We start from the raw sequence: 16,693 nt of genomic DNA on the forward strand, positions 1-16,693 counted from the left end.
ATATTTGAACAATTTTCCTACAGCAATGTTTAAAATAGTAACTTATTAATTATAAGGACTCTAAGTCTCATTTTCCCTGTGGTAAAAAATTGAGTATTGTATTGAGAATATCTTTCCAATCCTAGGTTGGAAACAACTTCCTTACATAGTAAATATTTTATTACCTATTGTGTGTGTGTGTGTGTGTGTGTGTGTGTACATACAAGTGCACTGTCCTTAAAATATTATGGAATAGTGGTTCCAGAACTGAGAAAATAGAATAGCCTGAGCAAAGAGGGTGAGCAAGAGTAGTTTATTCTTGTCCTGTTGTTATGTTCAATAGTTTTAAATGGGGCACTCACCCATTTAAAACTACTAAACAACAGTAGTATATGATGATCAGTTGTGAAGGACTGAACAGTTAACAAGGCAAGGATTCATGACAACTCCAAGGTCCTCATGACAAAAAAGTTTATCCACCTACACAGAAAGAATTGATTGGAGTCCAAATGTAGATCGACACATACCTTCTTCATTTTATTTCTTTAAGAAAAATTTCTCATGTAAACAATAATTGTCTTATTTCACAAGATGATCAACATAGAAATATGTATTGTCCGATGACATATATAAAACCTATATCATAATACCCACCTTTATGGAAAAGCAGAGAACATCAATGGCAACATGTTTCTATTACTAAACTATTATTAAAATTATATTTACATGTAATCTATAAAAATAAAAACAATAATAAAATTAAAGCTACTTGAACACAAAATATAGTTGATTAGGTTACTATTTTTATTAGTGCTGGTAATTATTGGATATTAGCTAAGATGATAGTGTTGCACCCATGAACATATTATCTATGCCCTCTTAAGGGAAGAATATGCTTTTAAAACCACAGGTATGCTCACATTACACAAAGTGCGTTCCAAATATTTAAGATACAGAAAAGGGTCCTTACCCGGGCCTTTTGCTCCATCTCTAGCATTAGTCTCTCATGTTGTTCTGCTATCGCCAGGGTTGCAGAGTGTACCTTCTGATATATCATTTCCCCTTCCCTTGTTTGAAAGGTGAATAGTCCTTCTCCTGTGTCACACATCCTGTGAAATTGAAGTAAAGGAAAAGTATGAAGAGAATATCTTCATTTACTATTAAAAGTTGCTCTGAAACTTTTAGAGATTTTAATTCATCTCCTGCAACCCTGACCCTAATATAAGGAAAAAAAATAAATCACCATGACCAATACCACAATTACTACCAAATATACATGAACAAAAAAACAAGTGGCCTAAAAGAGACCAGAATTAAGGTAATGAGTTGTTTAATCAACATTTATTTAAACTAATAAGATATTCTCAAGAGTGTTGATACTGATTTAGAGTATTACGTGGTAGGTATATGTAATAGGTTGAAGAATAAATTCCATATTTTCTTTAAATATGTCCATTATCCATAAGAATATCAGCTCTGAAATGATATTGTTTTCATTGAAATATTTTACTCATATTTACTCAGAAAACTATTGATTTTAGAGATCTGGAGCAGAGTCTAAAATAGGTAAAAGTTAAATATTTTAATTAATATTTATACTCTTCAAAGATCTATGATTTTATCAGTATTAGGCAACAAAAAGGCATGATGTATGAGTATTTAACTTGAAGCCAGGAATACTGGAATTCAAATCCTGTCAGCCATTTTTTTAGCTGTGTGACATTGACAAGTCATTTAACCTCTTTCTGCCTCAGTTTTCTCATTCATAAAATGAGGATAATAAAAGTACCTGCTTTATAACATTGTAAAGGTCAGTTGAGATAATGTTTCTAAAGCACTTGGCAAACCTTACAGCGTATATAAATGCTAGCTATCATTGCTGTTATAGGCATTTCATCTACCAGGGTGGATCACCATCCCCATACCTCCCATTTGAATGTTTTTTTTTAATTGCTGTGGCCAAAATAATGGTACACTTGGTGGTATTAAAATGATAGGTAGAAGCAAAGAATGAGGACAATGAAGGTAATCATCCATCCCTTTGGAAAAAAGTAATGATGAATAAATAAAAAATATTGTTAGGAACTTTGAACAATGGAGTAACAGCGAGAATGTAACTAAGATGAAGTTCAATTTAAAACATGGCTATAAGCTCTACAAGTATTTTTCTTAATTATCTTGGTACCTTACCCATAAACTAGAGCAGTCCTTTGCTCATAATAGGTTCTTAATAAATAAAATGATTAGTGAATGAAAGTTGGTAATATATAAATTGAAGCTCTTCAGGAAAAGACCAGAAAACATTTACTTATTTCTGGAAACAATACTTAACTTAAAATCATCAAAAGAATTAACTGGGTTGATTTTTGTCAGGTGAGACTATATAAAAGATCTATATAAAATGTCCTTGTGGCTCAATTTTTCCTTCATACAGCTGAAAGGATTTCTTTTGCTTCCTTATGAATCTCAAAGGAGTTTCTAGAAGAAATGAAATGTCTCAAGAGGTTTCAGACACTATAGAATCAGCGATTGAGATCCCGTAGGGCACCATATAGCCTACACTTAGCTTTTGTGTAAAGAGATCTTAATAAAATTCAAACAGCGTGAAATGGAAAGTCTAGGGAAAAAATGAAGAGTTTTCTCAAAGTGAAATAAAATGAGTTTTCTTTTTTGTTGCTGTTGATTCAGAGGGGGTATAAGAATCCAACCATTGCAACAACAGAACAACAGGCACCAATGATTGAATTTGTGTTTTGAGTTTTGTTGATTGTTTTACTGAAAACAAAATGAACCTCTTGTTAGTCATTTAGGAGATATAATCTAGGAAAAAAAGATTTTTTTCATGATCAATAATTGAAATGCAAAGATCTCTTGTCAGACCATGCCCTAATAAGCAAATATTTCAAGTAGGAAAGTCTTTTTAAAAAGCTCCATTTTAATGTGTTTTTTTTAAACTTCCAATCAGAAAAGAAAAATCTTGAATAGTTATATTCTTTATTCTCTGACACAAGGAAAAGATAAATTCACAAGAGAACAAAAAGAAGGGAATAATAAAAACTACAGATGAATAACAAATAAAATGAAATGATGATTAGAGTAAAATTTTATCTTTTCTTTAATGGATACACCATCAACTATAAAGCCATGGTTTGTCCAATTATTTAGTGAAATGGGGACAAATATATATACTTTGGCAAATAAGGAAAAATCCTCCTCTACAATTATATGCATCATCATCTTGTGCTTTCTAAAACCACATGAACCCTTTCAAATATATGTATCCAGGAGTAGGACTAAAGATAACATTAGAAAGACAGTCTCTACAAGTTTATAGTGCTATAGGCAAGGATTATTGCATCATATTTTCAGTTATTGCGAGAGAGGTAACAAAATTAGAAAGGAAAGGAAATAATTTACTACAGTCACTTTTTTCAAGTGTCACCTCACTGATGAGAATGACAATCAAATATGGAAAGGATGATGAGAGGACACCAAACTGGCAACTAATAGAAAGGGATTAGTGTAAATCAACAACTGAAATTTTGACAAGTAGGGAGACAATAATTGGATATTTCTCTCTTTCCAATGGTATTTAATCAGGGAATGTGAGATCAAGAATAGCTTAATCAAGTTTAATCCATGCCTGAAAGAGGAATCCTTTTCATAATATCCTTGCCAAGTCAATCATCTATTCTCCATTATCTTAAAGATTTCTGGGTTGTAGAACTCATTATATCCTGAGGATCCTTACTTGAGTTTCGTACATTTCACCTTGCTAATAAGTTCTTCATTTTAAGCCCCAACATTTCTACTTCTAGTTCTTGTTCACACACTGATTCTAGTTGGTTCTCCAGAGTAAAGTAGAAAAGTTCTAATCCTTCTCCCATATGATAACCTTTCTCATATTTGAAGATTTTTATTATGGCCCTCTTCTGTAGACTAAATTTTTTCTTTGAATATTTCTACTACACACATCTTCCCTTAGCCTCAGCAACTTCAAATGATCCTTTTGCTACATGGCTTCAAGTCTCTTCAATATTTTGTTGACAATATTCTTGAAGCACTTCAATTCAATATCCTTCCTTAAATATGGCTCCCAGAGCTGAACACAATACTCTCGATATAGCCTGACAAAGGAGAATTATTAGAATAGTTACTCATTAGAACATTTTGTTTCTAGTGATATAAGCTAAGAAATTAAAACACAATGGAGAATAAAGGCCTACATTGGGATAATTTAGCTTGGCAAATACCTTTTTTATTAAGAGCAGATTAATAATTATTAACTTAAATGTTATAGCACTTATGGTGTCAATGATGCTTTTATACCTTAAGGAATAGGCAGGGGTTTAGTGCTTGAAACCACCAGACTCCCTTTTCTCAAGTCATTAGTGACAGCAATTATTATCAGGATGTCAACTTTAAGGATCTCATATAATGCAATGAATAAAGAATAAAGAAATCCTATTGCCCAGATTATGATATGCATGTAATAGCAGCCCATTTACTTGGTCCATTACATGTATGTGTATATGCATATATACTAAATAATTTTATATATACATGTGTATGTGTTTTGCTTGGCATTCCAATAGATAATAGGCAAGACCCAAAATTGGATGAAAAATGACAGTGAGTTGGAATACATTTGGGAAATTATGAAGGAATTTAACATTACACAAATATTCTTTGAAAAATAGCACATGAAAAAGCAAAAATCTCTCCAAAACAAATCATTCTTTCACTGATTATATATAGTTTGAAATCATCAAAAACCAGAATCTCCAAAGAATCACAGTTATTAGCAATCCAAAGATTAAGTGAAATACACATGGCATGTGTAAGTAGACTGCAACATGTTTCTAATGTTAATTTATGAGATAGGAGTGGCATAAAAGGCATAATTGAGAGCAATCATAATAAGAAAAGGAGGTAAGCTGGTCACAAAGCAAATGGAAAGGCCTGAACATTTCACTGTCAATTATGAAATGTTTAAAGGCCAGGAGGAATGTCTCCAGTATGTTATAAAAACCTACTATAGGCGAGTTATAGTAGGTCATGCCTGACTACGGAAGATGGTAAAGTGTGAATAGTTGGGATGTGTACCATTTGAGGAATTACTGGCATTTATGATGCCATAATGCATCAAAATATAATGGCAAGATTTGCACAGATCTTCTTAGTTATAAAATCACTTCCACAGGCTTAGCAAGAATTGTCCATCCATGTAGAATGCAGATTTATGAAAATGAAATCCATATCTATGCATATATAAGAAAATCAGAAACTGTAGAGACTTGATAAATACACTAGACACATCATGAACAAATATACCTTTGTAATTATTGTCTTTGATTAAAAAATTTATGTGTGAGGGCATAGGTGTAGGTGAAATCATCCTAGGGATAAAATTGTATGATAAAATTACCTCAGGCAGTTTTTTCTATCACTAATTTCATATGTAGTTTATTGTTCCTATTTTTTAAGGAACCAGACAGATATCCTCCAGATACACAAACAATTTAAATGTCAACCCTGAGAATAAAACACAGGATCTAGCTCAAAGACCCAATGGCACTTCTGTACAGTATTTAAAATTTAATGTTTAATTATAGAGGGTAATGAAAATCTTAGAAGCACAGCTTTACTTTATAAGAGTTAAAAGCAATGAACACTTTTTGTCCTATTAACAGTTTAATCTTTATTGTCATTTAGCAATACTGGCATTTTGCTTTTTAGTACCTCTAAAAGGAAGAAAGCAAAACATCCTGTTCTAGGAGCTTCCCCTTGGCAAATATCCTCAAATCACAGAACTCCATTGTTGAAATGTATTTTTCTACTAATAGTAATAATAATGATAATAATAATAGTTAATGTTAATCCAATTTATAACACTTCCAGTTTATAAAGCACTTAGTATGGATTACATAATTTAATCCTAATAATGATGCTGTGAAGTAGCAAAAATTTTAGTATCTACTTTGGAAATCTAGTCCCAAATCTTCTAAACTCATAGATCATAGGTCTAATCAATGTTTATTTGGCCTCTACTAGAACTTATTTCGTATTCACTTATGCTCTAATGTAGTCCATTTCACTTTATCTATGAGTAACATTTTACCTATGTTGAAACTGAATCTGAGTCCATGTAATTTCCATTGAGTAGTCTGTTTTGTCACCTCTAGGATAAAGCATTACAATTTAATTCCTCTTGCATGTAGTAGTTCTTTAGATATTAAAAAATGGTCTTCATAACCCTAGAATGTATTTTTATTCTCTAGGCCAAACCATAATTCTTATAATTGGTCTTTTTATGACAAAGCTTTGTATTGCTTAAGCATCCTGAGCCTAGTCATCTCCTAAGAATATAGTTCAGCTTGTTGATATTCCTATACTATTTTATAGTTCAGTTTTTTCCCCTCACTCACAAAGATATATTATGCAGGGTGTTGTTGTTTTTTTTTCTGAAATACCTGCAGAAGGATATTGTGAAAGAAAATTCTTGGTTCTCTTTGTCTATTCTGAATTAGCACTTGTGAAAATGGAATCCTTTGTTTTCTTGGCCTAGTTGGAATAACAATAACTTAAGTACCCTTACTTATTACCTCACTAGACTGAAGACTGGATTAACTCTTTTGTCTACTTTTGAATTAATCAACAAAAGCAAATAAAACCATAATTAACCCTATAGTAAGGGAAGTCCACAAACTCTTACCCCTAGGAGGAGAGCAAACACCTTTAGAGGTAAGAAGCCAGCAAGGTACTTGAAAGAGCTCTACCCTAACTCTAATAGTCAGAAACTTGTGAATTCTTTTGGGTTCACACTTTCAGAAATTATAAACTTTTTTGATGTGAAATTGACCTTCAGAGGCCTTTGATAAGAGTTGCCACCTTCAGAGGATAAGAGGTGTGAAAATTTTGGAAACTGTGATTGGCCCCTGTGAAGAGGGGTGGGGATAGGAAACTACCATAAAAATCACAAAATCCTTGGGCTGGGAGTCTGGTGAAGTTGAATCTCCTAGAGAGAAATTCATTGGAGACTGAGGAGTGGATCCTGACTTCAACTTAGACTCTGACTCCTGGACTACTTGCTTGGGTGAGTGGAAAGGCTGACTCCCTTCCTAGTTTCCTAAGAGGCTAGCTTCCATCTTGGAGGAGGCAGCATGGTTACTCACTACCAACCTTCCTGGCTGAGAACTAGAATAGTTATTTTCTCCTACCTCTTTCACATTTCTCTACCTAATTGTTTTCCCTCTATTTTGGTAAATAAACTGCGTCCAACCATTAAATTTAACCTTTACAGTATGTTGTAGCCAGCTCAAACTGGATCATTACAGCCAAATGTTGAATTTTCAAGGTGAACATTTATATCTTGGAATTCTACAAATACTACAAATCAGGGCTTTATTTCTTGTTTTATTGATTGTCTAAGCTTTAGAAAGTGATGGAGATGATGTTACTAATACAAATGAAGAGAAAAATATGTTGCATTCTGTTTACTGGAGAGGTAGTTGTTAAACATTTACTAGTTCTCTCCAAACTATGTCCATAATATTTCTTTGACCTCTTAGCTGATTATGTTTTTTACAAAAGAAGCAAAAAAACTAACAAAAAAACCCCCCTCAAACAAACAAGCAAGGTTACTTAAGCATGATCTGATTTTTCTCTTACTAAACCTATTCCAGCTCTCAGTAAACCCATGTCTCTTTAGACATGATCATGAATCAGGGCAGCTAGGTGGCTCAGGGCATAGAGAGCAAGGTCTGGAAGTAAGTGTCTGTCAAAATTCTTCCCAAAAATATAGCTCCCTAATCAGAATATAGTACTCCAGCTGTGATATGATGACCTAGACAGAGCGAAGCATAGCTTTTAGCGCCCTCATTTGGGACATGATAGTTTTAAGTCATATTAGGTGTTAAAGGTATCACATCACTCCATTCATTTACTGAGGCAATGAATTCATAGATGAAGAAACTGTGAATCAGAGAGGTGACATGACTTGCTCAAGAGTACAAACACTGTAAGTAACATCTGGATTGTAACTAAAGAGTCTTTGAGAATATATACAGGTTTTCTTTTTTGCCTTCTCTCTCTGTCTCTGTGGTGTCTCTCTCTGTCTCTCTCCCTATCTCTCCCTCACACACACACACACACACACACACACACACACACACACACATACATGTATTCGGAATATCTAATAGCTACAAATATACATTTCTCAAAGCTAATAACAAAACTACATTAGGCAATGGCTTGTTGGCTGTCACTTACAAATGACACATTTCTCCTTGATTGAGTTTGCCTGTAAAATCATGGTTAAGGAATTTTACAAAGTTTAATAGGCATGTTACTAATGTTCAGTCATTGAATAGGAAAACAAGACTTTTATTTCCTTCGCCATTTTGAAAGGGTAACTTGCAATAAAACTTTTGTTGCTGAGACCTAGAGAATATTGTACACAAATGCTCAAGTAGATCTATGATCTCATTGATTTGGAAGTTTCATCCAGTGAGAAAAATTGGGACCCATCCATGCCTACCAATATTGTACAACTCCGATTCATGCCTCCCATAAGTATACCACAGCACAGCTGTTTTTCAGTAGGTTATGAACCTTGCTCACTTTCTCCTGACATTAAGAAGGTGTCAGGGAAAATACCTAGCTGTCCATTTGCCATCCTTTGTTCATGATATGTCATCAACCCATATATTCTTTCTATCACCTGTCACTGATTCTTGAGACACTGTTTGGAGTTTTCTTGGCAAAGATAATAAAGTGTTTTTCCATTTCCTTCTCAAACTCATTTTTACAGATGAGGAAATGGATGTAAAAAAGAATTAAATGGCTTACCCAGGGTTACACAGCTAATAAGCTTTTTGAAGCCAAATTTGAACTAAAGAAATGAGTCTTCCTGCTTCCATGCCTAGCATTCTATCTTCTGTACTAATTAGCTTCAAAATTATCCATTAGTTAAATGTTGTAGGCTGCTCACAGCTATTATACACCTTCCCATCTTTCATAATGTAATGTTGTAAATTTATGCCATATAGGAATATAAGTAGAATGTTGGAATTATAAGGATGAGCTTTTGTTTTGTGTGAACTGTAAAAATATAATTATTTTACTATTTTAAGTAGAATTAACTACAATTATTATTTAATTAGACATAATTCAACAGTACTGCAAATAAAATTTTAATTCCAGGAATGAATGCTAATGCTTTAGTATTTTCTAGAAAGGTATTTGAAATAAAGCTCTAATAGCAAACAAAAAGGGAACATATCAGTTTTTTTGTATGTACAGATAAAAGCACATACATAAAAATGTATCTACAAATATAGGTATTATATAGTATGCTTATCCAAAATTGTGATTTTGACAGTATGTCAGAACAATTACATTTCAACATATGGATAATATTTTTATTATTACACATATCACTGAGTAACGTGTTAAAATCTAAGTCACCAACTAATATGGAAGTAAATTACTAGATTAAACCAGTAATGAGGAAGATCCTGGGATTTAAAGTTGTCATAGTTCTTATCTTTTGTTAAATTAGTTCTAGAGGTTTTCTTGGTTAAAAAGATCACTGATCCATTATAATTTCTAATCTAAGAAATCTTCTTTCTATTAGCAAAACAAGTCATCCAAGAAAACATAACAATACAAATCAACCTGAAATACTGGGAGCAGCAGGTGTCTGCTTGTGCTTGTATTTTCTACATTTTTGTTTTTTTTATATGATATGTAATAGCTCCTGTTGTATAATTTCCTTGCCATACCTGAATCTACTACCACAGACAACAGTGTATTTGAGTTTTAGTCACAAAAAAGTCTGCTCTTTACAACAGTGATTCTTCTCTCCTTCCTTTTTTCACTTCTGAAATTAGTTTACCAGATTGGCAAAATTTTATTTTTCATTTTTGAAAATTTATCTAGATCTTTTATTGTGTCACATCACCTGAAGTTGAAATATGAGCTTATTAAACAGTCCTCTATAAAAATAATGAAAAAATTTTCCCCATTGTATAAGGTATATTATTTGAATGATTTCCCTTGAGGGCTTTGGCATTTGGAGGAGTGTGAATGGACATCTTTAATTAATCCTTTCCTTCATTCAGTCACTAAATGTGAAGTTTAAAAAATATTTTTATATCAGTGTTTCAATAAAATTCATCACCTTTACAATGCTATGCTTAATATTTTAGGCATTATGTGTTGTGTTCTTCATTAGTTATAAAAGAGTAATAAGGTTGGGGCATCTAGATAGCTCAATGGATTGAAATTCAGGTCTAGAGATCAGGGATTCTGGGTTAAAATCTGGCTTCAGACACTTCCTAATTGTATGATCCCAGGCAAGTCACTTATCACCCTTGCCTATAAGCTATTGCTCCTCTGCCTTGGGACCATTACACTGTATTGATTCTAAGATGTTAAGTAATAGTTTATTTTTTTTTCAAAATTTTATTTAATTAGTCAATTTAGAACACTTTTTCTTGGTTACAAGAATAACATTCAGACTTCTGGTTAAGATGGCGGCTTAGAGAAAGCTAAAGCTCAGATCTCCGGAAAACCCTTCCCGACCGATCTCAAACTATAAGCTCCTAAGGCGCCGAAATTCAAAACGATCAACAGCACAGACCCTGGGAACCCTCCTCCTGGACCTGGACCCGGTTCAAAAGGTACGGCTCCCCTCAAAAGCCAGAACCCGAGATCACTTGGACCTCAGGGGTAGGAGCGCAGAGTCCAAGGCTCCCGGAAGCCGCAGCCCAGCCGGGCTCAGAGAGCAGAACCCTCAGGGCCTTCTACCCGAGTCCCAGTGAAAGTTACTGCCTGGGGCTTCCGCTGCAGAGAGCTGGTCTAAACAACAGCAACCCTAAGGGTGGGCAAGACAGCCTCACAGGCTGGATCCTGCTATCCAAGTCTCAGTGAAAGTCCTTGCCCTCGGAGCTTGGGAAAGCTGCAGCCCATCCCCCCCGCAGGCCGACGAAACAGCCTCACGGCCAGCAATTCTGAAGGCAACTTCCGGAAATCGAGCCGGGGGGAGAGTGTGGCCTCGTGGTCCGACCCTTCCATTCCAGTTCCAGTGAGGCATACTCAATTTAACCCAGGGAAAGCTCATAGAACCATCTGCCCAGGACTAAAGCCTCTGATCACCAGACAGAGATAAGAAAAGCTAATCCTCCACATTCAGAGATGACAAACTCCACAGAAGCACAGAAGCCCCAAAATACCAAGAAAAATAAGAAGAAAGGGGCGACTTTGGACACATTCTATGGAGCCAAAATACAAAATACAGAGCAGATAGAAGAAGATATACAAGAAAATTCTCCAAAATCTTCCAAAGGAAATAGAAACTCTCCACAAACCCATGAAGAATTTGAATCAGAAATGACCAAAAAGATGGAAGCCCTCTGGGAGGAAACGTGGGAAATAATGCAAAAGAAATTCATGCATCTACAAAACCAGTTTGACCAAACTGTAAAAGAAAACCAGGCTTTAAAGCAAGAACTAATAAAGCAAAGCCAAAACACCAAGAAATTAGAAGAGAACATAAAATATCTCACCGACAAGGTGATAGATCTGGAAAATAGAGGGAGAAGAGAAAATTTAAGAATAATTGGACTCCCAGAAAAGCCAGAAATAAACACCAAACTGGACATGGTGATACAAGATATAATCAAAGAAAATTGCCCAGAGATTCTAGAACAAGGGGGCAATACAGCCACTGACAGAGCTCACAGAACACCTTCTACACTAAACCCCCAAAAGACAACTCCCAGGAATGTAATTGCCAAATTCCAAAGCTATCAAACAAAAGAAAAAATCCTACAGGAAGCCAGAAAAAGACAATTTAGATATAAAGGAATACCAATCAGGGTCACACAAGACCTTGCAAGTTCTACTCTGAATGATCGTAAGGCATGGAACATGATCTTCAGAAAGGCAAGAGAGCTGGGTCTCCAACCAAGAATCAGCTACCCAGCAAAACTGACTATATACTTCCAAGGGAAAGTATGGGCATTCAACAAAATAGAAGACTTCCAACTTTTTGCAAAGAAAAGACCAGAGCTCTGTGGAAAGTTTGATACCGAAAATCAAAGAGCAAGGAATACCTGAAAAGGTAAATATTAAGGAAAGGGGAAAAATGTTATCTTCTTCTTTTACTCAAACTCTCTTCTATAAGGACTACATTTATATCAATCTATGTATACTAACATGTGGGGAAAATGTAATGTATAAATAGGGGGTAAAGAAAGACCAAATAGAATAATGGTTCTCACACAAAGATTCACATGGGAAGGGGAGGGGAAGAAAACTCCTATAAGAAGGAGAGGAAGAGGGGGGGGGTTACTTAAAACTCAATCTCAGGGAAATCAACTCTGAGAGGGAAAAACATCCAGATCCATTGGGATCTTGAATTCTATCTTACCCAACAAGGGTAAGGAGAAGGGAAAACCAAGGGGGGGAAGGGGAGAGGGAGAACAAAAAGGGAGGGAAAGAGAGGGGGGAGGGGGAGGGAAGAAAAAGAGAGGGACTAAAAAGGGAAACATCAAGGGAGGGGACAAGGGGCACTGATTCAAAGTAAATCACTGGACTAAAAGGTAGAGCCGAAGAAGAAAAGGTTAGAATTAGGGAAGGTAATCAAAATGCCAGGGAGTCCACAAATGACAATCATAACTTTGAACGTGAATGGGATGAACTTACCCATAAAACGTAGACGAATAGCAGAATGGATTAGAATCCAAAACCCTACCATATGTTGTCTTCAAGAAACACACATGAGGCGGGTTGACACCCACAAGGTCAGAATTAAAGGATGGAGTAAGACCTTCTGGGCCTCAACTGATAGAAAGAAGGCAGGAGTGGTAATCATGATATCTGATAAAGCCAATGCAAAAATAGACCTGATCAAAAGGGATAGGAAAGGTAATTATATTTTGTTAAAAGGGACTCTAGACAACGAGGAAATATCATTAATCAACATGTATGCACCAAATAATATAGCATCCAAATTTCTAATGGAGAAACTAGGCGAATTGAAGGAAGAAATAGACAATAAAACCATACTAGTGGGAGACTTAAACCAACCATTATCAAATTTAGATAAATCAAATCAAAAAATAAATAAGAAAGAGGTAAAAGAAGTGAATGAAATCTTAGAAAAATTAGAATTAATAGACATATGGAGAAAAATAAATAGGGATAAAAAGGAATACACCTTCTTCTCAGCACCACATGGCACATTCACAAAAATTGACCATACATTAGGTCACAGAAACATAGCACACAAATGCAAAAAAGCAGAAATAATGAATGCAGCCTTCTCAGATCACAAGGCAATAAAAATAATGATTAGTAATGGTACATGGAAAACCAAATCTAAAACCAATTGGAAATTAAACAATATGATACTCCAAAACCGTTTAGTTAAAGAAGAAATCATAGAAACAATTAATAATTTCATCAAGGAAAATGACAATGGCGAAACATCCTTTCAAACCTTTTGGGATGCAGCCAAAGCGGTAATCAGAGGCAAATTCATATCCCTGAAAGCTTATATTAACAAACAAGGGAGAGCAGAGATCAATCAATTGGAAATGCAATTGAAAAAACTCGAAAGCGATCAAATTAAAAACCCCCAGCAGAAAACCAAATTAGAAATCCTAAAAATTAAGGGAGAAATTAATAAAATCGAAAGTGATAGAACTATTGATTTAATAAATAAGACAAGAAGCTGGTACTTTGAAAAAACAAACAAAATAGACAAAGTACTGGTCAATCTAATTAAAAAAAGGAAGGAAGAAAAGCAAATTCACAGCATTAAAGATGAAAAGGGGGACAGCACCTCCAATGAGGAGGAAATTAAGGCAATCATTAGAAATTACTTTGCCCAATTATATGGCAACAAATACACCAATTTAGGAGAAATGGATGAATATATACAAAAATACAAACTGCCTAGACTAACAGAAGAGGAAATAGAATTCTTAAATAATCCCATATCAGAAATTGAAATCCATCAAGCCATCAAAGAACTTCCTAAGAAAAAATCCCCCCCAGGGCCTGATGGATTCACCTGTGAATTCTATCAAACATTCAGAGAACAGTTAACCCCAATACTATACAAACTATTTGACATAATAAGCAAAGAGGGAGTTCTACCAAACTCCTTTTACGACACAAACATGGTACTGATTCCAAAACCAGGAAGGTCAAAAACAGAGAAAGAAAACTATAGGCCAATCTCCCTAATGAATATAGATGCAAAACTCTTAAATAGGATACTAGCAAAAAGACTCCAGCAAGTGATCAGAAGGACCATTCACCATGATCAAGTAGGATTCATACCAGGGATGCAGGGCTGGTTCAACATTAGGAAAACCATCCACATAATTGACCACATCAACAAGCAAACTAGCAAGAACCACATGATTATCTCAATAGATGCAGAAAAAGCCTTTGATAAAATACAACACCCATTCCTATTAAAAACACTAGAAAGCATAGGAATAGAAGGGTCATTCCTAAAAATAATAAACAGTATATATCTAAAACCAACAGCTAATATCATCTGCAATGGGGATAAACTAGATGCATTCCCAATAAGATCAGGAGTGAAACAAGGATGCCCATTATCACCCCTACTATTTGACATTGTACTAGAAACACTAGCAGTAGCAATTAGAGAAGATAAAGAAATTGAAGGCATCAAAATAGGCAAGGAGGAGACCAAGTTATCACTCTTTGCGGATGACATGATGGTCTACTTAAAGAATCCTAGAGATTCAACCAAAAAGCTAATTGAAATAATCAACAACTTTAGCAAAGTTGCAGGATACAAAATAAACCCACATAAATCATCAGCTTTTCTATATATCTCCAACACAGCTCAGCAGCAAGAACTAGAAAGAGAAATCCCATTCAAAATCACCTTAGACAAAATAAAATACCTAGGAATCTACCTCCCAAGACAAACACAGGAACTATATGAACACAACTACAAAACACTCGCCACACAACTAAAACTAGACCTGAACAAATGGAAAAACATTAACTGCTCATGGACAGGACGAGCCAATATAATAAAAATGACCATCCTACCCAAACTTATTTATCTATTTAGTGCCATACCCATTGAACTACCAAAATACTTCTTCACTGATTTAGAAAAAACCATAACAAAGTTCATTTGGAAGAACAAAAGATCAAGGATATCCAGGGAAATAATGAAAAAAAACACATACGATGGGGGCCTTGCAGTCCCTGACCTAAAACTATATTACAAAGCAGCAGTCATCAAAACAATTTGGTACTGGCTAAGAAACATAAAGGAAGATCAGTGGAATAGACTGGGGGAAAGCGACCTCAGCAAGACAGTATACGATAAACCCAAAGATCCCAGCTTTTGGGACAAAAATCCACTATTCGATAAAAACTGCTGGGAAAATTGGAAGACAGTGTGGGAGAGACTAGGAATAGATCAACACCTCACACCCTACACCAAGATAAATTCAAAATGGGTGAGTGACTTAAACATAAAGAAGGAAACCATAAGTAAATTGGGTAAACACAGAATAGTATACATGTCAGACCTTTGGGAGGGGAAAGGCTTTAAAACCAAGCAAGATATAGAAAGAATCACAAAATGTAAAATAAATAATTTTGACTACATCAAACTAAAAAGCTTTTGTACAAACAAAACCAATATAACTAAAATCAGAAGGGAAACAACAAATTGGGAAAAATCTTCATAGAAACCTCTGACAAAGGTTTAATTACTCATATTTATAATGAGCTAAATCAATTGTACAAAAAATCAAGCCATTCTCCAATTGATAAATGGGCAAGGGAAATGGATAGGCAGTTCTCAGATAAAGAAATCAAAACTATTAACAAGCACATGAAGAAGTGTTCTACATCTCTTATAATCAGAGAGATGCAAATCAAAACAACTCTGAGGTATCACCTCACACCTAGCAGATTGGCTAACATTACAGCAAAGGAAAGTAATGAATGCTGGAGGGGATGTGGCAAAGTAGGGACATTAATTCATTGCTGGTGGAGTTGTGAATTGATCCAACCATTCTGGAGGGCAATTTGGAACTATGCCCAAAGGGCGACAAAAGAATATCTACCCTTTGACCCAGCCATAGCACTGCTGGGTCTGTACCCCAAAGAGATAATGGACACAAAGACTTGTACAAAAATATTCATAGCTGCGCTCTTTGTGGTGGACCAAAACTGGAAAACGAGGGGATGCCCATCAATTGGGGAATGGCTGAACAAACTGTGGTATATGTTGGTGATGGAGTACTATTGTGCTAAAAGGAATAATAAAGTGGAGAAGTTCCATGGAGACTGGAACAACCTCCAGGAAGTGATGCAGAGCGAGAGGAGCAGAACCAGGAGAACATTGTACACAGAGACTAATACACTGTGGTATAATCGAAAGTAATGGACTTCTCCATTAGTGGCGGTGTAATGTCCCTGAACAACTTGCAGGGATCCAGGAGAAAAAAACACTATTCATAAGCAAAGGATAAACTATGGGAGTGGAAACACCGAGGAAAAGCAACTGCCTGAATACAGAGGTTGAGGGGACATGACAGAGGACAGACTCTAAAGGAACACTCTAGTGCAAATACTATCAACAAAGCAATGGGTTCAAATCAAGAAAACATCTAATGCCCAGTGGACTTACGCG

At 35.2% G+C, this 16,693-nt stretch overlaps 1 protein-coding gene across 1 annotated transcript in view; it reads right to left on the reverse strand.

Annotated features, from left to right (window-relative positions):
- DOK6 (docking protein 6) overlaps nt 1-16,693 on the reverse strand; it is a 721,700-nt gene that overhangs the window by 187,571 nt on the left and 517,436 nt on the right. Inside the window, exon 6 of the mRNA XM_001365868.4 lies at nt 950-1,088. Within this exon, the coding sequence (XP_001365905.2) occupies nt 950-1,088 (139 nt within the window). The remainder of the gene's footprint in view (nt 1-949; nt 1,089-16,693) is intronic.

This window comes from Monodelphis domestica, chromosome 3, assembly GCF_027887165.1.
Source record: "Monodelphis domestica isolate mMonDom1 chromosome 3, mMonDom1.pri, whole genome shotgun sequence".
Classification (NCBI taxonomy): Eukaryota; Metazoa; Chordata; class Mammalia; order Didelphimorphia; family Didelphidae; genus Monodelphis; species Monodelphis domestica.